The sequence below is a fragment of the Pezoporus wallicus genome, unplaced genomic scaffold (assembly GCF_028554395.1).
Source record: "Pezoporus wallicus isolate ANWC-B61680 ecotype Strahan unplaced genomic scaffold, APGP_CSIRO_Pwel_v1 contig_4710, whole genome shotgun sequence".
Lineage (NCBI taxonomy): Eukaryota > Metazoa > Chordata > Aves > Psittaciformes > Psittacidae > Pezoporus > Pezoporus wallicus.
The window spans coordinates 5855720-5880307 of record NW_026640647.1 but is presented as its reverse complement, the minus strand read 5'-3'; the positions used below and the strand labels follow the sequence as shown (position 1 = coordinate 5880307).

Below are 24588 nucleotides of genomic sequence, written 5' to 3'. Positions count from 1 at the left end.
CTCGAACAGAGCACAACAGGGAGGCTGGGCACAGGCAAGGAGGACAGAAGAAACTGCATAAATACAGACACAGGAGGACATGAAAAAAACAACCAAAGCACTCCTCCCAGGGCTCCCTAGACCCCTGCTCTGTGTTGATGCTTTTCCTACCATCTCTTACAGGGTGAAGTGAGGAAGGGAGGTGGCAGTGAATGGTGAAAGAGACATCATAATGGAATTTGCTCACCTTGTAAAGCAAATAAGGAGGAAGAGAAGGTCTCGCCCCATGGTTTTCTTGTGCAGCTTTTGTGGTCCTGGTCAAATATTAACTCCTTGCTTGTAGCCTATTTCATCACAGAGATGAAGTCCAAAGGTTCCTGCAGGGGAGAGGACTGACATTCCTGGTGGGCTTCTGGTCTTTCTGAGGAGGAGCAGGAAGACAGTGAGGGAGGGGATATTCCTTCTCTTTGAAGGCCACAGGAGCATGGGGCTGGGTGTGGATTTCTCTTGGGCCCTCAAGCAGCAGGTTTATGCCCATGAGCTCCACCATGGCTCAGTGCTGCAAACCTTGGTCACCAAAGCCAGAGCTCCAAGGAGCTGCGTAAGTTCTTTAGCTGCTGCACTGCAAGAAGCAGCCCAGAGGAGCAGGAATCATGCCTGCTTCTACATCTGTTGGCTGGACAGCCCTTATGATGTGGGCAAAGTCATGCCCCTCCGGCCCTTCAGTGGTCCCTTCAGTCCAGCTGGGAAACGCCTCCCTTGCTTAGGACTCAAGCCCCTGAGCTTGGACCCTTCTGGCAGAGGTACACAGAGAGCCACACAGTGGGGAGCTGCTTCCCTATGCCTCCTGCCTGCCTCCTAGGAGCTCCATATCCAAAGGTGTCTGGCAACAGCTCCCACCAAGTTTCCCTGGAAGCTGCTGGCGCTCAGCATTTGTGGCCCAAGCACTTGTGGCTTTCAAAAAACACTGGAGAGATTTAACTGGGAATCCAAACCTGCAAAGCTTGATGCAGTCATTGACAGTACTGCCAGAGAGCTCCTGGTTCAGACCAGGAACAGTAAATACATCATTTGCTTAGATTTGGAAGTCTTTCTGCCAGCAGATTATCACTTTTAAGGAAACTAGCATTCCAAAGCTTGTCCTACCCAGGACGCAGTACCCACCAGAAGGCAAATTAAAAAGGACAAACAACTTTTCTTAGTGTTTATTGAGAGTTGCCTTTATACACGAGGGACTGGTGCTCTGATGCCGTCACAAGTGAACCCAAATAAACCCTGCTCAAGTGTCAAGCAATTCGACCCACTGAATTTAAATTAGAACATTATTACACATCAAAAATAAATTAAGATGACTGCCTAGTAGTTGCAGATAATGAAATAAAAATCCTTGTCAAAAGTAAAAAAAAACCCAATGCAAACACAAGAACAATGAAACACACAGAATGATGTTGCCAATAAGTTAACAAATAGCACACACATGTAATGGTTTTCCAAAAGCTCAGGGTGCACTGTCAGTGATGCTGAAATCCATTGCAAGTGCTGCAGGTGAGCTGGTGCTCAGGCTGCCAAGGATAGCATCAGCCACTGTGCTCAAGGTGCTCACGCCTGGCTCCCCCAGCTTCTAACTGCCTCAATTGAACTAAAGATGGTTTAGAAGCTGCTTTTATCACTTAAAACCCTTCAAACACACATTTTGGTCATGAATTCTTACTTTTGCTTAGCTCAAGTACAGGAGGGACTGATATAAACTAACCTGGTATCACAGGTATCAATGCCATTAAAAATCAGTCTGAAAGCACACTCCAGTTAAAGCAAGATCGACTTTGTAGACAAGTGCATAAGCAAAACCAAAACAAACCCTTTTCCCACCAAAACAATGCTGTGTATTCAAGGATTTATATTGATTCAACATGTGAATTAGACACATGTAAATAAATCATCAAGCCACTGACACTTGTGCACATAGACGAGGCCTAACACACTTTGGTCCTAGAGAGCTGAGAGCTTTCCAGGCCTGGATTCCTCTGATGCTGCCCACAAGTGACACCTTTGTGATTTGGACTAATGGCCACCCTAAGGAATTTGTCATTTTAAGATGTGACCCCAGGCAGTGTGTGCACACCCGGGTTTTCAAGTAAAGAAGGACTTTGCACACCATCATCCAGGCTGTGTCCTCACTACACTGCTAAAATGCAGTGACAGCACTGCCACTGTCAAATGTGATTCCTGCTACTGGTGTCAAACACACACTTAAAAGATCACAGTCAGTATGGACATGTGCCCAGGACTGACACATGCCAGAAGTTAGCCATACACTTTAGCAAATCATGCTAAAATCTGAACAGGTAAGGCTGACCAAGCCCGCACTGGTTAGCCGGTTAGCCTTCAGGGAACCAGGCTGCACTACAATTAAGACCTCAGGAAATGCCGTCACTCCCATGGCACTGGACCTAGCTGTGCATGCAGGTAGGGAGCACCGCATGGGAGTCCCTCGCCACATGGCATGGGCTGCCCAGTGGTTCCAGGAGGAGCACAATTGCATGTGACCTGACTGCATTTTAATGCCCAGTGCTTGCCATTATATATGCACAGCTCCTGAAGGCCTTGCGTAAGCACAACCGCTGAAGACAAACCCAGCTAGTCTCCAAAATACAGGTAATAAAAACCAGCGCCGTCTCCATGCTACCCTTTCACATATTTCCTTCTCAAAGCATAGACAGTAAACAAATTTTATGGTCACCACTCCTAGTGAGATGGAAACTGCCATAAGGAAGGGTTTTGAGCTCCAGCTCCAAACATGCTGCCTCATAGCAGAGCATTCCTGACAAAATTTTTCACTTCTGAAAATTTAAGGCACCAAATTGATCAAAATGAGGGGTTTCCATGCAGTGTGATGTCTTCAGAGCTGGTATATGCAGCCTGTAGAGCTTACTTCCTGAGGGAAGAACTCAGCTGCCCCTGCAAAACAGCATGCCCAGCCATGGGAGAGCTTCAGTTTAAGTGTACAAGTTAATCGAACAGCAGATTCAATCAGGAAATCCAAAACAAGGAGATAGACACTAATGTACCGTACCGTAAGGCACTCCTACTGGGAAGGGAAAACTGGAAGGCAAATTAGGAAGGAGAGAATGATCAGACTCGACTGGTTCAAAAGCAGCACAATGAGCTCAAAGTCTAGCTGTAGGCTCAGCACTGCTGAGCAGACAGGGGCAGAGGGAGAGGGGGGACTGGCTTGCAACTGATCAGCAAAGACGATGGTGATGATTATTCAATTACACTTCTTTTACAGAAATCAACAGTCATCTGCAATCCAGGCCGTGACCTTGGGAAGCTCAGGAAACTCAGTGGCTTTTGTTGCTACAGAGAAAAAGCAAAATACAACTGTGCAGCTTCTGCATCTCACTGTAAACAGACATCCTCTGCTTTTCTAAATCTTTCAGGATGTTATCAATCCATTATAATATACATAATCCTGATATTAGGAGAAGCCTTGACAAGAGGAGCACCAGAGGTACCCTGAGGATTCACTCCTAAAAGGCCATCAGAGCCTGTGGAGTACTGTGAAAAACTCAAGCTCCTCACCAAAAACACACTTCTCTCAGTTATCTATGAAACCCTCACAACTGCCAACTCCTATCCTCCCGGCAATGAGTTCATATTGGTATGCGTCACATCCCAAAACCATCATTTTTCATCACCTAAGACAGACCAAAGAAAAAGCAATAGAAAGAGTTCTACATAAGAGATCAAAATTTTTCTTTTTATAGGTTGCTAATATACAAAGAAGCTGCGGTTTGCATCCACTAGGTAGGTCCTTCGTCTCATCAAAAGAACACTGGAGGAAAAGAGACTTAAATAAGGATCTCTATAGTGTCCTAGATTCAAATAATCTCAGACTAATCAAACTGAGATGAGAAGTTTCTAAGCAGCTCTAGAGGGTCCGGCTATAGTCCAATGCAGCGAAGTACCCTATTTCTACACTGATTACAAGCTCTGTAGAGGCAAAAGCAGTAACTGGATGTACAGATCAATTTCTCCTCTGACAGCTAGGAAAGCACCTTCTCTGCGAAGGAGACAAACAGCACATTTTATCCTGGTTCACAATAAATGCTATTGTTCCAATTTATTCCACGCATGGGCAGGAGGAGACTAGAAATACCAATACGTAATTTCATCCCTGTGTGTGTGGGGAGAAAGTTGTGCAATCTGGAAAGACCCCAGGTACTTTTCCAGCTGATGCCCACCCAGAAGTCTGCAGAACAGAGCCACATGCAGGCTATGGTCTGCAGAAGGGAGAAAATGAGTAGCTAGCAGTGGGTACCAGCCTGCAGCACTGTTGTATAGCAGAGACAATCACATGAGGGCATAGTGCTGTCTGAAACCCAAACCATCTACAGAACCCCAGGCTGAGTCTCCTGCTAGCAGATGGCTCTTGCAGGAAAACTATTCTTTCAGATTTGGGGCTTTTGGGAGTTAGCAATGTGAACAGTAGTTTCAGTTAATCCTTTTGCCTTGCAGTCCAGAAAAATGAATAGGGCATGTTGCTACAGCATCAGCACCTTCTGAGGGCAGGATCAAGCCTTTTGTTATGCTTACATAACTGTGACAGAAGACTTCATCTTATGCATTCATACGGAGTAACTTCTATTGGGTAGAAGCTAGGCATCCCTGAGAGGAAAGCATCTTCCATATTACAGTCTGCTCCTATAGATAGCATGAGAAGCTGTATTACTTTTCCAAAGCAGAAATAAACGCATGTCCATTTTAGGAACTGGCTTGTTTTCAACAACACTGAATTTTAAAGAAATGAATCTGACTTGTACAGCATCCTTTTACATAAAGCCTTGGGTGCCACCAGCATATTGTAAAAATACACTTTTGCTCTTTGCTGTTAGCAACAGCAGTGGTTCCAGGCTCAAGACTAATTCCAGTGCTTTTGCTGACATCAAACTCATTTTTACTGTAAACCTCCATTAGCAAAGAAACCGTTCCACAACACCTGTACAAACCCAGAGTAACTCCAGTGCTGTCTGTGCTGTTATGCCAGCATTCAACTAGAACATTTAACCTCCCACACAACTGGTGCTTTGGAGATCAGGACATCTGACAATGTAATTAGTAGTCTCCAATGTCTGAACCTTGATTCCTTGACTCTGTAGGGTTTCTGACAATGCACACAAGCATCCACCTCTAAATTGAGCTGGACATGAACCAGCGCTGTAAGGTGTCTTAGACACCAGAGCAGGATGATATGCAAAGCACCATCTTTTTTCCTTTAATGACCCACCATTCTGTCTAGAGCTAATTCAAAATAGTACCTGCCAGATTCTGAGTTTCAGAGCTGTTGGCTTTGCCAAAGGACTAGCTGTGGTGACACATGCTGAAAAACATGGGAGCGTACTGTTTATTCAGCCAGTAGCACTGCAGTTCCTGTTTGCATGACTAATTCCACAATACTTCCTCAGTGTTTGCATTTGTGAAAATGCAGGGAATTCTTCACATGGGAATGGACTTGCAAGGAACATTCTATGTTTAAGGATGATATCCAAAAGCAACTCATTTCGCATGAGGAACAGTGAGCCGAGACAGACATCACTGTTGTAGGGGAAGTATTAATTTTAGTGACAAAGGTGCATGATTCACCAGGTTTGTTAAATAATTGAATCCCTATACTACTTTGCCAAGAACATGGAAAAACCCTTACTTCCTTCCAAAGAATCCTACTGAGAGAAGGACTTCAGAAAAAGAAAGGCACTGGTTGTCTAATGTATACAGATATAAACATGCTTCTATATACATAGTAGTTGCACTCAATTTGAGAAAGCTCAGCTTCTCCTGCTTTCTTTGACTGGAGGCTGGAAAATGTAACCACATATACTCCAGTACAAGGCAACTCACTGTAGCATTCTATCTTTTAATGTAAGCATGATGTACCCTGTTCCTTTATTTAAAATACTTAAGCAATTAGTGAGGTGCTTCAACAATCAAGACTACTTTCTGCTTTGAATACAACAGCCTGCAGATAATACAGGAAGCAAAGTATTCCCATTTTCAAAGCATTCCCAATACATATATGACTGGCTTATTTCTCCTGAAACCATATTTGCTTTCTGTATATAGATGTGTGTATGTCAATGCTTTCATATGTACGTAATACACATATTATTGCACAGTCTGGAGAAAGATTTAAGAACGTGGATTGGAGGGAGGATGATCTCTAAGTGCTCACTGGAGGTGAAGCTGCAATGAATCAAACATACTGTCAGTAATGACACATCTCCCCAGCTAAATCCATCATGTATTTCCCTTTTACAGTACATGTAATTCACTGCTTTCACTACTTCCCTGTGTTACAGGTGTATGGAGCAGAACCATACCTCAAGGAATTTCGTTCTCCACCATGGAAGTCACTACAGAAGTATAAAATCCCTTAGAGCTTGCAGAGAATGCAGGACACAAGTTGCACATGAACACCACAAACTAGTGTTTCACAATTTTGGAGGTATTTTCTGATTACTGTGGGCAGGACCACTTTCCTGACTATGAGTCTAACAAGTTCAGGTTAGAGAAATGCTTAAAGTAAACTTCATGAAATTAAACCAAAGCCAATGTGGACACTTAAAATGCCTTGAAATGTGAGACTAGCAGGAGGTCAGAACCTACATCATGTTACTGGAGACGAAGACATGGTCTCACATAGATGGAGAATAAACAGCCTAAACTCAATGGGCTTCAGTGACAGAGCTTTACTGATATACCCAGCCTGAAGTAGCAAGTCCCCTGCTTATCTGCGTATGGAATAGATCACTGGGTTGGTTCTAAATATATAAATATAGCTGAAGGAATTATTCTGTATCTTATGATTGCAAGCACCCCAAATAAGGTTTGATGGGAGATACTATTCTTTCCTCAAGAAGTGACATGTAAATGCACCAATCCTTTAAGAACAGCTCTCTGGAAACATGAGAAAATGGAACCATGTGTCCACATTAGAAAGAGCAGGTGGGTTTAAAATCATTCCTGCCCCACTGGGTTCTGTGAAACACCTCACCAGAACCTCTGCTGAGGCTAATAATAAATAAATAATACATATAAATAAGTAGATGGTTCATCAATTCTAAATTAACAACATAAAATTCATGTGGTTGTGGCAGCAAGTATTTTCTGCCTTCAAGAAAAGTCTTCTCCAGAGGTGGAAAAGAAAAAGTTGGGTGCTTAATTAGCTAGACCTAAAGCATTTCAAGTAAACCACATTTCATATGAGAGCTAGCGGCTGGACTTCAATGCAAAATGCAGTTTAGCCATTGGTATTTCAAAGCCAACAAGGCTTTACGGCCACTTTGGCAGCTGCTATTCACAGATGAGGAAGGTCAGATAATACTTTGCAAAAAGATGTCTGCCTGGCTAAGCCGAGAAGTTTCTTCAGCTGGCAGCTGGGAAAGGGATTCTCTTCAGGCTGGCCACTGCCTCGAGGAACTCATGTGTTCTGATATGATAACTCAAACATGTTGTAAGACTCTTCAAAGTTTTCATCCATATTCAGTCGCCTCCAGAAGGATTTCTGCTTCTTCTGCAATTCCTTACGCACACACCTGGGGCATGGCACAGCCTTCACTTTGCACTCAGAATGGAAGACAGCACCACAGCTTTCACACCTGCAAACACAAATTAGTGTCAACATTGAATGATAAAATAGGACAAGAGCATGCAACGGACATCACATGGATTGCGGGCAGCAGATATTCCCTCAAACAGTTCTGGTAGCTCAAAGAGCACTACGTTTCAAAAGAGTGGAGCTGTAAAAAACACTGTCTTGCCCCCACCTCTGCTGGTATAAAGCTACTCAGGACCACTAGAATAAGCTGACTTGCTGCCACTGCTGAGAATCTGTCCCAGCACCAATACTTATCTTCTTATTAACTAGCATTCAGGTCTATCACAGAATAGATATTTTTGTTTAATGAAAGCCAAGTTTGCTTCTTTGGTTTGTAAATGAAGAGTAACAATATTCATTTCCATCAAGATATATTTCAGCATTTGTAATAGTCAAGATAAGACATTTTCCTCATCGATGTTCCAGTGGTCAGCTGTTCTTAAGTAGAGTCCACTTCAACAGCAGAAGTCACCCCATGAAGTAAAAAACCCCTCAAACAGAGGCGGGTAATGTCTTCTGCTCTGTGTCCTGTGGAAGACTAGACTAGAACACCACAATTATTGCTTCTGTCTTTCAAAGCTGTGTTATTCCATTCTAAAATACAGTATCAGAACTCCAAACAAACCAACTGCTCAAACAAGATGACTGGATTACTCTTGAGGCACTCTGATGCAATGGATGTAATGTCACAACAGATCAAGCCCCAGTTCCAGATAGCAGTGGAGCAATGAAACATCTGGTGATCATGGCGTGGGCTACAACTGAACAGTTGAACATTCTCAGCCTTTCAATGAAAATAACTGTCTGTAGAGATGAGTTAAGAGTTAAGTCTCTACAGCTTTGTAAGCAAATGAAATTAATAAAAGGATGACAGTGTCAGAGCTAAAAAGTCTTAGATTTCAGTTGGATAATCAAATAAAGCAACAAAACATCAAACTTTAGAGTGATTTTCAAATAGAAATGAGGGGCTCTGGCCACCCCAGTGATTCTGTAAGGAAGTCTTGCAATGCCTTGTACTTTCCCTTTTTCGCAGCTATTGTAGTCAAATGACTACAGAAGAAACCAAGTGCCTGTTGTTATATCTTTACTGGTTTTTTTGCCTTTTTGCTTTGAGATTTTTTTGTTAGGTATTTTTCTTTGGACATTTTTGTTATTTTCTTTGGACCTTTTTTTTTTGGTTGCTGTTAGAAATAAGGTTCTTGTCTTCAAGGCTATGAAGAAAACCCCCAACACTGAGAAGCCATAAGGCAAACTGTAGCATTTGGCATGCAGTCTGACAATACTGATACAAATCCATAAGCTAATGCAACCTGTTGGCTGTACTGCCTGCATCTGCATCTCACCTGTAACTTTTAAAACCTGATTCCTGATGTGGCTGTACTTTAAGTTTTATGCATGGGTCCAAATGTGGTCTAAATTTCAGTATCTGCAGAGCTTTGAGAAGGCTATGCAGAGGCTACAGAGGCACATTTCTAGCTAGCATAAGCTGATAAAACCCAAAAAACAAGTAAGAAAAGGAAGGTTAAAGAGGCTAAGTATAATGCTCTATATCCACAAACTTCTATGCTCTCTCACAGTAAAACTTGACTGTTGTATTTCTAAATCCAGTTAGTGAGTATAAATCTAAGTTTGAATCGGGAAACTGGCTCACACAGAGGTATTTATCATATCTGTGCGCAGAGAGTGTGTGTTATGGCGCTGATCCAGAGAAGCACATAAACACATGCTTAGGACTCATATCCCAGTGATCCCCTTGGGATTACCGATCTGCCTACAATTAAACATGTACTTACATGCTTTGCTGGATTGGAATCTCCATGAACAGACATTAATGGATGAGGGAAAGATAGAAAGGACAGCAGTGTCTTAAAAACTTTACACCATTCTGATCTGACACTAATGGTGATTTTATCAAGCTAATTTTCCCTTGTTAGTCAGCAATTTACAATGCCCTGAAAGTTGCTAGAGGGTAATGATTGATGAGAAGTGTAATTTTGTGCGCTCACATTGCCACTCCCTACCCTCGCTCAATATTTCTCCACAGTATGCACAGAGGTGATAAAACTTATCAGAAATTGCTGCTGAAATGGATGGAGCAGGATGACAGAGGAGCCAGCACACCTACTCTTCCCATTAGAGAATATCAAAGGCCATCAGCATTAAAAACAGATTGATGGTGTTTAAATGATGATTAATTCATTTTTCAGAAATAAGCGCATGGAAAAAATTAGCAAACTTCTCTCACATTGCTCAGAACCAAAAGGGAGAAGAAGTGTCTGCACTGTCATTTATCAGAGTCGGAGCCATAGCTGAAGCTCTGACCGGGACCCCATGCTGTCAGGCACTTACCAGAGGCAGTCCAAATAGCCAGACCTGGGTCTCACAGCCCACTGCACTGGCAGCCAGCATGACCACTGTTGGTCCATTCTGATGCCCTCAACCCTGACTGCTGCTCTGAAGACCTATTTTCTGCTTTTTCCAGTGAAAGCTGAGGTACTCGCAGCCCCAGCCGTGGGGTGCAGATAACAACAGCCTGGAAGAACAGTGCTCGAGCTGGAGAACAAAGCTGCCTCTTGCTCTCCATAGGGACAGGTAGAGAGGATACCTGGGTCAGCCTTCACTGTGTGCTTATATCCTCTTATTGCTAAAGAAACTCAGTCACTAGGGCAGGGAGAGAGGAATGCTGATCTCACTCTGCCTTTGTGCAAATGATTAAGTTACTCCCTTTAAAGTGATGGAACTATATTACCCCAAGCCACCTATAGCTTTGCTTTTCATCAGATCAGATACAAGTCAATTTTAACTGACCCTGCAAAAGTCAACTGGTTGACCATTCCTAATCTCACTGTGAGAAATTTTCCAGGGATGCCAAAAAATCCCACCAAAATTATATTCCTTCCTGGAATATTACAAACAGGTTGCTTCTTATTTAATCCTGACTATTAACTTTAAATCCATGTGTGAGTTTCACAGCTTTTCTTTACTGTCATTTTCAAGCCTCGCTATTCCAAAAAGTGTTTCTTTCTCTGGAGAAAAAGTACATTTTATAGTCTATAGAAGGCTCATGTAATATTTCACTACACTTACATTATCTTTCCCTTAACCTTTCTTCTTGTCACAGGTAATTCACAGCTCAGGTACTACTTCTGAATCCTGACTTCTCTGGTTAGAGGCCAAAGCATCTTTTGTGAGACTTCCACTCACCACTGATAACAAGCTGATGAGGCCATAGCTGTTCAGGCCTTTCATGTTTCCTTCTTTAATGAATGATACTGAAATACTGCACATTAACAGCATCTTGCTATTTCTGAAATATTATTTGAAGAATTGAACATTGCATGTTGTTTTCATACAATTTTCTGTCTTCTAAGAAGGCAACTGAAATACCTTCCTCTCTATTTCAGTATTTTCTCTCCTTCGTGACCAACTCAATTTCTACTGAGACTACAGGGGGTGTTTTATGTTTTAAGGATGTCTCACTTGTTTGAACATCAGAGTGACAAAAATGTAGAGAATTATTCAATCCTCTAAATAATTTCTATTGCACTGAAAACTGTAAGAAAGAAAGGGCAAAGCTCTCCACAGCCAGACAGGCACGATAATGCTCTTATCATTATCAGCTACAAAAGAAAAGCCTTTCTACATTAAAAGCATAAAATCATTCCTGTACGCCGAGGAAATGCCAATGTTAGTATCACCCATGAAGCCTGGGCATTTGAAACATTTACATGTCAATATTTGGTAAACTGTAAATTCTGCCAAGTTATTTTCATGCTTCCCACATGTATTTCACAGGCTTATGGCTCAAGTAATTCTAGATTCTGCACAGCCAACTGATTACACTTGTATTTCTCCTCTGCACTGCACCATCATTTAGGTGCCTCTGGGTATGATCAGGTGCACAAATAGGCAGGGGGCAACATAAAGAGGCCTCAAAGACCTTCCACATTAAGCAGACAAAATCGACCAAGGATGATCAACCGGAGGCCCAGGACCTCATCTGAAAGACAGGGGTTTTGCCTCCTAGGAACCCTATATGTTGACAGACTGGCCAGTGTGACCATGTTGGGATGAAGCTGCTGTGAATGGCAAGGTTTATTAGAACAGCTTCTTTCTAGAACATTTAAAAACCACACTTCCTCTGTGTCAGACCTTGCACACATTTGCTCAAGTGAGAAATCCCTTGAAAGGAATTTCAGTAACTGATTTAGGGCTAAACCTTCACTGACTAGACCTTTTCAGGTTTTTTCTTCCCCTCCATGCAGAGTAAAACCAAGATAAAACGGGATTGTTCATTACGCTTTCATTATGGTTTTTAGATGATGCTATACATTCACCAAGCATCCAAAATACTAAGCCACCTGTAACCTGGTTATTAAAACACCACAGCAGCTGAAGTAAGCCTTGCCTAGGGATTCCGGCATGATCACCATCCCACGCTATGCACATGTGCCTGTCTACAAGTATTTCTTTCCCAGTTGTGACACACCTTTCACAACTCTCAGAGACTTTAGTAGAACACAAAGAGAAGGAAAATGGACTAGCCTGTGTTCACCTGCAACACAAAAAAAGCCCCAAAGGCAATCAATGCCTGACACACACGTGCAGCAATATTATTACAGTTGCCTAGGAACCAGCACAAGGAGCCTGCCTAAGGAGGGACGCCCATGTAGTAAATGAATGGAAGAAAGTTGGCACTAGTATGACATTGATTTGTCCCTATAAGGAGCTTGTTAAGCTAATACCTTGTATGACATATGGTTTTTACTAGACATGGTTGGGTTATTTTTAATACCATACTTAAAAACTGTTAATACTTCAGACTTGCTTTTGAAAACTTTACCTCTGAAAAGGAGAATAAAAAAGGGCAAACAAAACCAGAACAAAGCCCACTTACCCAGCCCTCCAAATTGTTACATGCCTGAAATTCACTCTAAATGATCAATTCAGTGTTCAGGGAGCCAGCAGTGATTCAAAGCATAATTGCAGTTTTCCTTTCCATATACTTGCTCATCAGACAGGGCTTGCCCTTGATATGCCAGCAGAGCTTGAAGACACTCTTCATTTATAATGGCATGGCTGGGTCTCGGGCTGGTCCCAGAAGGTACAGAGACAGCAGACATAACTGCAATTGCCAACCACTGGCCCCACTTGGCCCCACCTGTATGCGGGGGAAGTGATGCAGTGGGGTGACCTGGTTACAGGTGGCAGCGAGCAAGGGGTGTAACAGTGACACAGGCTGCACCGATGGGACTTGTCAAGTAGGGTGCCCACGGTTCACACCTCTGGAACAGCCTCAAGGACCAACCCAAACGGTGCCTCCCCATCTGAGCCATCTCTTGCCCCTCGTTCTGTCATGCCAGCACCCACTGCCAAGGTAAGCTGCATCCTACAAATGTGCAAAGTGGTCAGAGATATTAAAGCCTCACAAATGAGGGGGAAAGCGGGCAGCTCACTAAGGGAGATAAAACTAGCGGTGTTCTGCCAGTGCGGAAGCAGCTTCATCGTCAACCCCTCCATTGCTACACATACAGAAATCACAGGGCAGGCCTTCATTTTGGGTGCTCACAGAACAATTTGTTACAGACCAGGGCAGGCCGAGAAGAGCTTGATTTAACCACCAGCTATTCTCCCATGACAGCTGTCTAAACAGGCAGTTACCGCACCAGGGCATTGCTGCAGGGTCAAGCAGGAGCAAAGAGACCCCTGCAGCCCCCAGACCTCTCTTTGCAGAGCTCCATCACTCCTGATTAAGGAGGGAAGAGTGTCCTCAGCTCCCTTCTGGCTGTGGCTGCAGGGATTTATGCTACATTTATGTATGTATATTTTCATGCTTGCATCTGTCAGGAGAACTAAAAACTGTCAACCTCAGTACTGCACTTTCCAAGCCAAGTTCAGAGGCCGCAAACCAAGTAATGTGGCCTGTACAAAGCAGTTCCCAAGAAATCAGTAGAGGGACACTAAAATCAGTATTAAAACATTTAATCTGAAACTCTGTGATTACACTTTAGTCAGCGGAGCTGAGTTACTTTGGAAAAGGGAAAAGCTCTACACATGGTAGATCCGCTACCTGAAAACCAATGGAGAGGCCATTATAATTTGATTGGATGATTCTACTATTCGGCATCCTTCTGTAAGTCTCAAGTCTGGAAAACCTGTGATTAAATCAGGATTTATGCTTTTAATAAAAGAAAAAGGCAAAGGCACCTGGACTTCATGGCTCTGCTGTAATATTAAAACAAGCCTACCTGTACCCAAGATGGAAAAAAGGAACTGAACATTCTTAAAAATGAAGTACATAAACAACAAGATTCTTAAGGCAATCTTAGAACGTCTGAGCACTTAGAGTAGGCAGTTTTGGCTTTTGTGGGCTAAAAGGCAATTGAAAAGCTGTTGTCTGGCCTACTAGGAACCATATTTGGGAGACTGAGCCTATCTTCAAAGGGGAATTTGCATGAGGAAGGAGGAGGAAGAATTAAATGGCAAGTTGGAAATAATCTAGTGTGAGGAACAAGGCACAGCAGGAAAGCTGCAAAATAGAAACTGGAAGTGAGACGGCTGCCACAGCCAGGTAAGAGCACAAGGCCGCACTGCAGAGACCTTCCTACCCAAAATATACATCTGCCTCTACAGCGAATGTTCTAGTTACTACCACTCTGACATGCAACAGGTAAAACCAACCTCTAAAGCTAATACGCTTCTACAATACGAAAGAATATATTTTATCTCTTTCTTTTTATGTATTCTAGATAACATTACTGCTCTACCCTGCACAGACAAAAAACAGATCTGTGCCAGAAGATTCTGACCAGCTTTGACAGATTGAGGTAAAATTAAATTATCAAGAGAACTTAACATCTACTTAGCTGCCCAGGTTTCTTTAAAGAAAGTGCTGAGCAGCTCATTTCAAGGTGCTTTGAACCGACTATCAACATAAACTAAGCTCTTTCAGTAAGTAGGTACTAAACTACTAGCACAGCTCAGGTGGGCTTGGGAAAAGGCTGACTAGCATGAAACAAACTAATCAAAGCAAGAGGGAAAATTAGGTACTTTGACTGATGCCTTTGACCTGTGCCAAGGTATTTCCTGGAAATGCTCTATACTGTATATTTCAGCCTTACCACGTAAAATCTATTCTCCCAAATGCTCAAAGCTGGTTTTGTCCAGTGACACAGCATCCATAACAGGGTGAGGTGTAATCTTGCAAAGACTTTGGCATGCACATAAAGCTAAGCACAACTTCAGAGCCTTTAGTAAGACTTCTCAGTATGTATAAAGTTAAGTACATTCATACATCTTATCAGGATGGTGGCCAAAGATTATAGAGGCATCCAAGCTGGTTGATATAGTCAAGCCTGTTCTGTGGCACGTCTATTTTAAACTTGGGTCTTCTGGTTTGTGTCTTAAAAGGTCTACATGTCTTAACTGATCTGCAGAACAAATTAACTTTGCAAAGTGAAAACAGTTTAGCCTTGATAAATGAATACAAAACACAAAACAGCAACTCTCCATGGTTCACATACATCTACAGTCACCACACAAAGGCAAGGAATTGACTGAATCCTTCTTAACCAAGCAAATAGCTTTACCAGCAAAACATGACAAATTGCCTGTGAAAATAGTCACTGGGATGCTGGCAGTCGGGCAAGCCCAAAACTTTATTAACAGGGTAACATACAATAGTCTTAACCATAGCTATAATTACTTGATTATCTAATTGGACAGAAACCCCTTTTTAATGAGTAATTCTGTTCTCATTCCAATGGTATTTTTCCTCAGTATTCCTTAAGATTTAAAGCTTGTTAAAAATTGTTCTCGGTTATAAAACAAATCCAGCCACATATTACAGACAATTGTACCACTCCACAGGCATTTTCTTTACACTTCTGATTCATTTTATTTTATTTTAGGAGAAAGAAACAATAACTTTTCACCACAGTAATGAAGAATGAGTAATATCAGAACAATTTGAGGGGCAGTGCCTGGTTGCTAACAAATGGGCAAGAATACCACTAACAAGGCTATTTATAACCAGGGGTATTTAAACTCATTTCACAACACTTGTAAAAAATAAAATTAGTGATAGGATGGTCTTCTATGTTCATTTACTAAATTTAAGCCTGGGGCAAATTTTGTCCATGAAATAAAACAGGAGGTAGATGCTCACATCGTTTAGGTTGCCAGAGCTCCAGCAAAGGCAGAGCTGTAAGAGTTTACATTAGTTGGCAATTTGCTTCATGAAAAGTGCAATTAACTCAGGAGGCTTTAAATATAGTTCTCATGACTTAAAGGCCCTCAAATACAATGCCAAAATCGTGAAATTTAGGAAGAACACTTATGAACAGTTACATAAATACAGGTAAAGCAGAAAAGAGGAAATCGGGACAGGGGAATCAAAGTGGCTGGAAAAGGTATCCAAAAGGATGGGACAATTTTAAAGAAATTGTTTAACTACTGAATCACAGCTTTCATTAAGCCGTACAGAATGGCCACTTCCCAAGAAAAGCCACAGAAAGGAAATATCATTAGAAAGCTTATGACTTTGTGAGCCCATCCTTACATTCAAGGCAGCAAACTGTTGCACTGTATTGTTGAGCAGGATGTAAAGAGCCTGCCAAGCACAGCCCACAGACCCGCTAATTAAGTGAACTGATTGTGTTTGTTTTGGAACCGTTTGCCAACAAAGGAATGTGTCATGCTGATTAGTGAGAGAAGGGTATGTAATATATGTGCATTCAAACCCTGAGGAGTGCATAACCCAGGTATTCACTGTTTGCTCAAGGACTGACAAAAATTACTCTCAAGCAAATAACCTGACCAAAGAGAAACTCCAGCTCTCAAGAGGGGCCCTCCTTTTCTCTCAGCTGCATCTATCTAAAGAAGACTCATCCTTCAAAAATTCCTACTGAAGACTGCTCCAGAAACTTCTGAGAATAGTTTGGAGAGAAGCAATCTCTCCACCTCAAAGCTGACCTAAGAGACCATGAAGATGGAAAGATAACAACGAGCTGAGAACCACCTTGGAATTAAAAGGCCTCTCTGACAGCTGTCATTCTTCTCTTCAAAGAGCAAGAAAGGTCAGGGAGGTAGCCAGAGAAACAAATGCCAGCTCAACACAGACACACACACACACACAGACTTTGCTTTTCAAACATTCAACAGAGAGGTAAAGTTTGCAAAAGCTGTCATGCACCCACTTTTGAGTATTTCTAACCAAACAGCCCAGTTTGCTGGTAGAATTAGCACCATACTTAAAAGTGAATGAGCAGCACTGAAAACCAAGAAGGAAAAACATGGTCTTCAGACCTCAGCTGCTCTTCCCTCCTTAACTCAGCAGCTACAGCCAGGTTACTTGGCTGTCTTCTATTGAGTACAAAATGTGAATACTGTGCTGTAGACAGCAAATCCAGAAAACCAGCATGGAGAAAGGAAATCACAGTCAACTCTCACTGAACATTTGGACTCAAAATAGTACAACCAAATGACAAATCGGAGCTAATTGTTTACTCGGAGCTGTGTATAACACTTAGCTAACAAGGAAAGCTGAACACATCATCAGAAACTTCAGGTATAATTTCAAGTCTTCCCACAAACCTTTTCTGAGTTGCCATTCCATCTGCCAGATGTTACACTGTACATCCACCTATTTCTGACTAGCCTCCTCACCTTACACTTGTCACCGTAGTGGTCTGCACACCTACCTCAAAACTCTCTTATGTCTAAGACGTGGAAACAAACACAAAACCCCTCTATCTGGCCTTCTCCCTCACTGCTTTATGGCTGATGGAGCTGGACGGTAAAACAGACAAACTCCTCTGCTGGCATTACTTGCCTCCAGCCTGAAGGTGGAAAAGAGAAAAAACATGGAACTGAAATAATCTGGTTAGTTTCACAGAGGTGCATGTGCACACACCAGTACTAATGAGACCAGAAAACTAACTAGGAAAGGAAATGGAAAATGCTGGGGATAAAATCAAGGTTTAATGATAAGGAGCACATAAGGAGTAAGGAGAATGACCCCTGACAAAATAAGAAAGAAAAACATTGGAGAACGTTTTGTGCTGATTGTGTTCTAATTAAAGTCATTAACAAAGACTGCTGTCTTTGGCATGACATCAACCACGACTCCCTATTTGTGAAACAAGAACAAAAGTCCTTTCTGGCTTCTAATTCACACAAAACCAGGAGCTAGAGCAGCTTCTTTCCGCTTTTGCTGAGCTGCTGACAAATATTATTTGATTCCAGAAGGGTTTATACTCTGTAATTGCAAGGTATTGTCTGATCTCAGCTGAAGGGTAGGGGAACAATATACACCCAACAATGTTTTTGTGACCAAAAATCCTCCAGACAAATCAAATGCACAGGCATTTCAAGTAAACCTGTCTTCCTGTCTTCCCAAATGCTCTTAAAACTTCTCATCAATCTTTGAGGAATATCTTCAATTGCCCCTTATACCGTCTCAATAGACATCTTACGTTTTATGTCATCTTAGTCTCTTTCTAACCCAGCCTTTTTAACTACCATGCACCCCAGATACATTCCTTCTCGAACACCGGTTATAGAGCTCAGCTGCACACCTTGTTTAGCTTATGTCCACTGCTTTGTCAATGCAGTTTTTAGAATGAGAGTCTGAGTTTAAAAAAAAAAGAATGTGCAAACAGTCTTTGAAATTCAGGTCAGGCTGAAAATCCCCAAAGAAAAGTGCTTGGTTACTTGTAATTTGACATCTTTGTGCACACAGGGGAATCAGATTCTTAATGAAGCCCTTTCAACAGGCTGGTCCTGATTGTTTCCAAAGGTGGCTCTTCAATATTTTTTCCCTTCAGTGGAACACTTTGGAGAACAAATTAAAATGACCGTATTTGAAGCAGCCAGAAAAGTACTTATCTGTGGAGGAATGCTGTGCTGTCAGGTGGACTGTCCTTCTGGTGAGCTTAAGAAAAAATATCACCTTTATTTGAAATACAAGACATTTTTGAAATGCCTCGTATTTTGTATTGCAATTGCGAATTGTATTTATCAATGCAGCAGTAGTACACTGCTGCATTGCCAAGACTGCTCCGTTTTCCTGCATTTCGCTTCTAGGTTTCCCATGCAACTCCTGTCCCTGATCTGGCATCCAGTACTCCGTATAATGAGAAATAAAGGTTCTTTTGTTTACCTTGGGAATGGCATATGCTTATAGTTATTTTGTATCCACCTGAGAATAGCAATGCCATTTACAAAAAATAAAATCTTACATACAGAGGCACAGAGGAGTCTGCACACAGAAAGCAGAGAATTAGCCAGAACATCATGGGGAAAACACTGCAGAATAGATGGTTATTGTTTTATAATGGATAACCCCAATACATCAGGGGCCCAGTGTCATCAGATACCAGAAGGATGTCTGTGATCACTTTAGCGAATCCATTTGGGTTTTTAGGACACTTTGCAAACTCAGAACAGCTTTGGATAAGTCATACTGGGCCATGCTAGTGGGGTCATTTCCCTTTTTCAACAGTTGTTCTGAGATTCACAAGGTTTTGGGAAATAGCTCTTTGTATCTATTGCGAAGACCACTCGTGGTGGCCTCCCTGAACCAGTAATTGAGTGTATCTGATCAGAAACACGCATTAGTGGGATCCAGTTCCCAGTTATTTAAATAAGAGGTCATGAGGCTGAGAATCTGCAAGAATACCATACAGGAGTCAAACATATGACTGACATGACAGTACCTGCTTGTAGAAATGTCCTCAAAGGGGTAAAGGATTTCTCCATTGTTGCAAATCTCACAAATGAAACCCTTTTGACTACAAAGGCTGCAGCTGTACACATGAGAGGTGGCAAACTTGATCACCTTCCCCAAGAAAGGAGCCAGCTTTCCTTCGATAACCTGAAATGAGGAGAAGACAATACTGATTGACAATAACATGCAAGATTAGTAGTCATTTTAAATACAACAATATATTCATAGAATCATAAAATAGTTAGGGCTGGAAAGGACCTTAAGATCATCTAGTTCCAACCCCCCTGCCATGGGCAGGGACACCTCACACTAAACCATGCCACCCAAGGCTCTGTCCAACCTGGCCTTGAACACTGCCAGGGATGGAGCATTCACAACTTCCCTGGGCAACCCATTCCGGTGCCTCACCACCCTCACAGTAAAGAACTTCCTTCTAATATACAATCTAAACTTCCCCTGTTTAAGTTTTAACCCGTTACCCCTTGTCCTATCACTACAGTCCCTAATGAAGAGTCCCTCCCCAGCATCCCTATAGGCCCCCTTCAGATACTGGAAGGCTGCTATGAGGTCTCCACGCAGCCTTCTCTTCTCCAGGCTGAACAGCCCCAACTTTCTCAGCTTATCTTCATACGGGAGGTGCTCCAGTCCCCTGATCATCCTCGTGGCCCTTCTCTGGACTTGTTCCAACAGTTCCATGTCCTTTTTATGTTGAGGACACCAGAACTGTGAACTTAGTATTCATATACTAAGGCACAAAAAAGTAGATAAAGAGCTAAAGGCTTCCATCTTATCTAACTGACAGCAATGGATACTGCCTTACATTTACGATTTTCCGTTCTTGTTATTTTTTATGCACAGATCACAGTTTTGTCTTTGTTCCTTTTCCTCCAAACCACAAGTTTTTAACTATCTTTTTGTGAAAAGAACCCTGGGTTTCCTCCTTTAGTAATGTTGTGTTTCCCACTAAAAACCATTAAAACACAATATTCCTGTCGTTGCCAAAATGAATGAATTCTCAGATAAAGTCTTGAATAGGAACTGTTTTCTTCCCCTTCAGTGTCCAGCTCTCAAATCCAGAAGTCCCTCAGTGCCAGACAATCCTGCCTAGGCCATTAGAAGTGATTAGCACTCCCGGTGCTGGTGTGAAAAACCGGCCATGAAGTATAGATTCAACTGCTAGCCACAACACTCATCGAAATTTGTGACTTGGTGACAATGCCTCAACAAGGGGTGCTATTCAGGCAAAATACTTTCCATTCACATCAAACTTCCAGAGACTTTAAGGAATTCTGCTGGTGGAGGGAATAATGAAGATGGAATAAGGCCCCAAGTGTATATTCTTCTCTCCTAAGCTTCCTGTGGTCTGAATAGCTGCCTGCAAGATTACTGATAGAAATGTTACAGGAATTGATAGTGAACTCCTATAAAAAGGAAAGAGAACACAGTAATTGCTGATTGAAGACTTGCACAGGGCCCTGCCCTAAAGCCTCAGAATGAGGAGATATACACTTAAACATGTGCTAGATTCAGTTCAAGCACCCCTTCCCTAAATGTGGTAACAAACCACTTGTAATTTGGGTTCAATGTAAACAAATCTACAGAAAGCAAAGGTCAAGGCAGAGAACAACAACAGAGATTTTGGAAGGACTCCTTCCGTGTGTAACATAAAACAGAAATAAACTTGTGTTCCAGGGTAGCCAAGAGGGCACATGAAAAAGGAAGTAGCATTGATGTTGATGGCATCGAATAGCATGGACTGAATTGTGCCCCCTCTTTGCTTTCACTTCTAGCCTGCTAACATCTGCAACAACAGGAAGTGGCAATGTTATTGCTAGTACTGCAGATAGGACATCTGCTCATGTTAGAGGAAAAATGACGTTCCTATTGCATCCTGGTATAGGAAGATCCCCTTCAACCAGAATATAAACAATGCAGAGAAGCTGCTGCACGAAATATGAAGTCATAGTTCAAGGCAGTGGTATCACCAACCTTCTAACAGATAGTCAGAAGTTAGTTTAGCTCCCCTTGGCTGGATTTTGTCTTTCATCTTAGAGAAAGAAATGTTCTGCTTGCAGACTCCAGTGTTACAGAGGGTCTGAAAGCCAAACAAGTTGGGAGAAGGGGAAATACACAGAAGCTAACAGTATTCAATAAGCAGGAGGAAAGAAACAGTGAAGCCACACAGGCCGTGACAGTGTGACAGTCACCCTCCAAAAAGCCATTTAGCACTAACAGATGAAGTATGCATACAAAGCTAATAAAAACATATTTCCCAAAGCATTTTCATGCTCCAGCAACCAGCTCTGACAGGCCACAAGCACTCAGCTTAAAATGCCAGGCTGAAGACAGAGCTGCAAACAAACTCTGAGTCTGTACTAACATCACTGTCATCAAGGACTTTTGTTAAAACTCTGAATTAAAATCATGATAATAAATATATAATAATATAATAAACAAAATTAACATACTATATTACCTTCCTAAGCACCAGGGGTGAATTTAAGTCTGTCCAAGGTTTCCTATGAAGAGCTCACAACCTAAGCAAAACAGATTGAGATTGGGCAGCTGCCCCTGAGGAGCTGGTGTTATTTGCTCCTATTGATTTATTTATTTGTATGGCTTGTTGTAGCACTGTAGAGGGTTGGTTTGTAACTCTGGCCACTGCAGACATATAGTGAAGATGGTATCTTCAAAGAGACATGCATGCCAATTTTGCAATGTGAATTATAGGCCATTTTACTATATTATAGGAGGAACACAAAATGCAACATCAAACTGATGTTATCACTATTTTTAGCATCTGTAAATTTTGTGTCATTTTGTTTCATCAGAGACCTCAAGGCTGTGCACAGGATGCAACTTTTCCATGCAGCACCTTCTCTCATTTGTGTTTGTAGCTAAGAATAATAAAATCCTCATATCCATTTACCCTGGCAAGCAAAAGGGAAGATTTCTACCTTCTGTCCCCAAGAGGAGTTTCATGGTAACACTTCCACAGTGAGTGTTTTATGGCTTAGGAGAAGGAGTACAGGACATGTAATCAAAGGTGACAAAAACACTCCTGTGACTTAGCACTCTCTTGTCACAGCCAGAAGACCAGGGTCAGTCAGTTTAGACATCCCAGAACCACGATGTCAGAGTCCCAGGATATTCTCCCAGTTGATGCTGCAATGTGATTTTGAGTTAAAGGAAACACAAGTGATTAAAGAATAGAAGTGTGTTAAATGAATGTAATGCATTATCCAGATATCAGGGAAATCATGGAGGGAGGGTGTATATGTGAAAGACCTCAAGAGGACATCTTGGCAGAGCCAGTAACATCTATGTCATTCTTTACAGCTCTATCTGTTACTAAAGCCTTCCAGTAACAGAGACCGCACAGCCTACGTGCTGTCTAACCCAGCACACACCTGGTCACACTGTTGGAGGCACTCCTAAGCTTTGACCCAAAACTCTCCTAAGGACATTTCAGTTTACAAAGTAAGTTTACAAAACAGAGAAACTGTGAAATCACACACTACAAGCTGCAGAAGTCCATCACATTTATTGAATTGTGACAACTTAGCACAAAATGTAAGTTAAGAATATACCAAAGGAATAGAAACCAAAAATGTCAGCATTGACTTCTCCCTGAAGCATAATAGCCTTGATACCTGAAAAGGCTTAAAAATATATTCCTGCCTAAAAAAAAAAGAGCATCAGACTTAAACTAAAGTTTTTCAAAGTTCAGATGCTTTTCTACCTACAGCTCACATGAAGAGCAAGGTCTGTTTTCTAATCCAAATTCTTTGTAGTGAAAGCAATTGTTTCATTGACCAAAATTAAGGATGAAATAGTGGTTGGTCCTGGTCATCAACTGATGGAGGATGCAATGCAGCTTTTTCTTCCTAAACTAGTCAAGGAACCTATCCCTAAAGGATTCTGGACATGGGGCCATGTTTTTACAGTGAGCTTACCACTGCTGTACCTGGAATATTCTGGGATATGCTGCTTCATGACAGTTGTGTTCAGAGACTGAAAGCAAATTGTGTCTCTGAAAGGCTCCAGTGTTGAGATCAGAATCGCTGTTCACCTCTACGGATCGGGAAAAACACTTCTCCAAGCTACCACAGCACAGAAAGCCATGGCTTGGCACATTGCAGCTCCTAACTGCATGTCTCACACTAGGACTTGTATAAAATACACACCCACCTGTACACACATAAAAGACAGGCCCTGCCCTCAGAGCACTTGTAATTTAAATCAACAAAACAAATACTACTTTTTACACTAACTGCCACGTATCTCCCACCCTAAGTGGGACAAATTGTGTTTTGGAGGAGCATCCCAGACAGGCTCCCTGCCCACACTGCAGAGAGCATCCCTCTGGCCAGAGCACGGCTGCAGGGGCAAGGGCTGCTTGGGAGGCAAGAGGAGAAGCCAAGAAAGCCAGCAGGAGCAGCAACCTGCCCCACTGCCCAGCCTCCTGCACCCAGATTGGAAAGCTGAGGTGGTATGGGGAAGCAAGAGGGGAAGGCAGACACTTGTCTGCAGCAGTGGAAGAAACTAAAGGGGTATGCAGTAGCTGAACACATGCCAAAAGGGTGTTGGGACAATCATTTTAGATGATTTCTAGAACAGAGGCTTTTCATACAAGTTATGAATAAAGGTAAATTAAACTTTCTTCTCTGTGTATCTTTGTGCTACCACTCACTTGGGTAGCAGTATAAATCCAAAGAAACAGTTATGCTCTGTATGAGGTGGGGAGGAAATATGGGGACTGCCGAATTTTAGCATTCAAGCCAATGTTGGCAACAGCACCGAGAGCCTTGGGCGGAGAGAAGACACGATTCACATGCACTGAGTTATGTTTTTCCTGATTCAGCAAGAAGACAGAGAAGATGAAAGGCAGCAGGGGCTATGGAACAAGTTGAAATCCCTTTGGATGCATCACACTAATATGATCATGAGGGCAATGTGTGATCAGTCAAAGTTTAACTACTCGTCAGGAGGGCGGCTGGCCCCCAGAGGTTTCCTGATCCTTTTATCCAAAGACTGCAAACTACTCATAGTACTCTCTTCTATCAAGGTGATGTTTCGGAAGCAAGTGGGCAGCCAGCTATCTCCAGAGAATAACTGGGAAGGCCACAGACCACACAGCATCCTTCACAGGCAGAGAAATCCTACTCAGTGGCATTATGCACATAACAGGGCCGTTGCCCACAGACAACTTCAAGGAGTAGCTCAT

The 24588-nt window shown here is 42.2% G+C and overlaps 1 protein-coding gene across 4 annotated transcripts in view; it reads right to left on the bottom strand.

The window, feature by feature from the left end:
• Nucleotides 1-218: 218 nt before the first annotated feature.
• The window catches only part of PLEKHM3 (pleckstrin homology domain containing M3), a 76878-nt gene continuing 52508 nt past the window's right edge, over nucleotides 219-24588 (bottom strand). For 2 of the 4 annotated variants that reach the window (XM_057419840.1, XM_057419836.1), the window contains 2 exons: nucleotides 19351-19508; nucleotides 6050-7634 (listed from right to left, as the gene is read on the bottom strand). In XM_057419840.1, the coding sequence (XP_057275823.1) occupies nucleotides 7457-7634; nucleotides 19351-19508 (336 nt within the window). In that variant the 3' untranslated portion in view covers nucleotides 6050-7456. Of the gene's footprint in view, nucleotides 357-6049; nucleotides 7635-10837; nucleotides 10941-19350; nucleotides 19509-24588 lie in introns of those variants that run through there. The other 2 variants (XM_057419838.1, XM_057419839.1) reach the window with 2 other exon arrangements.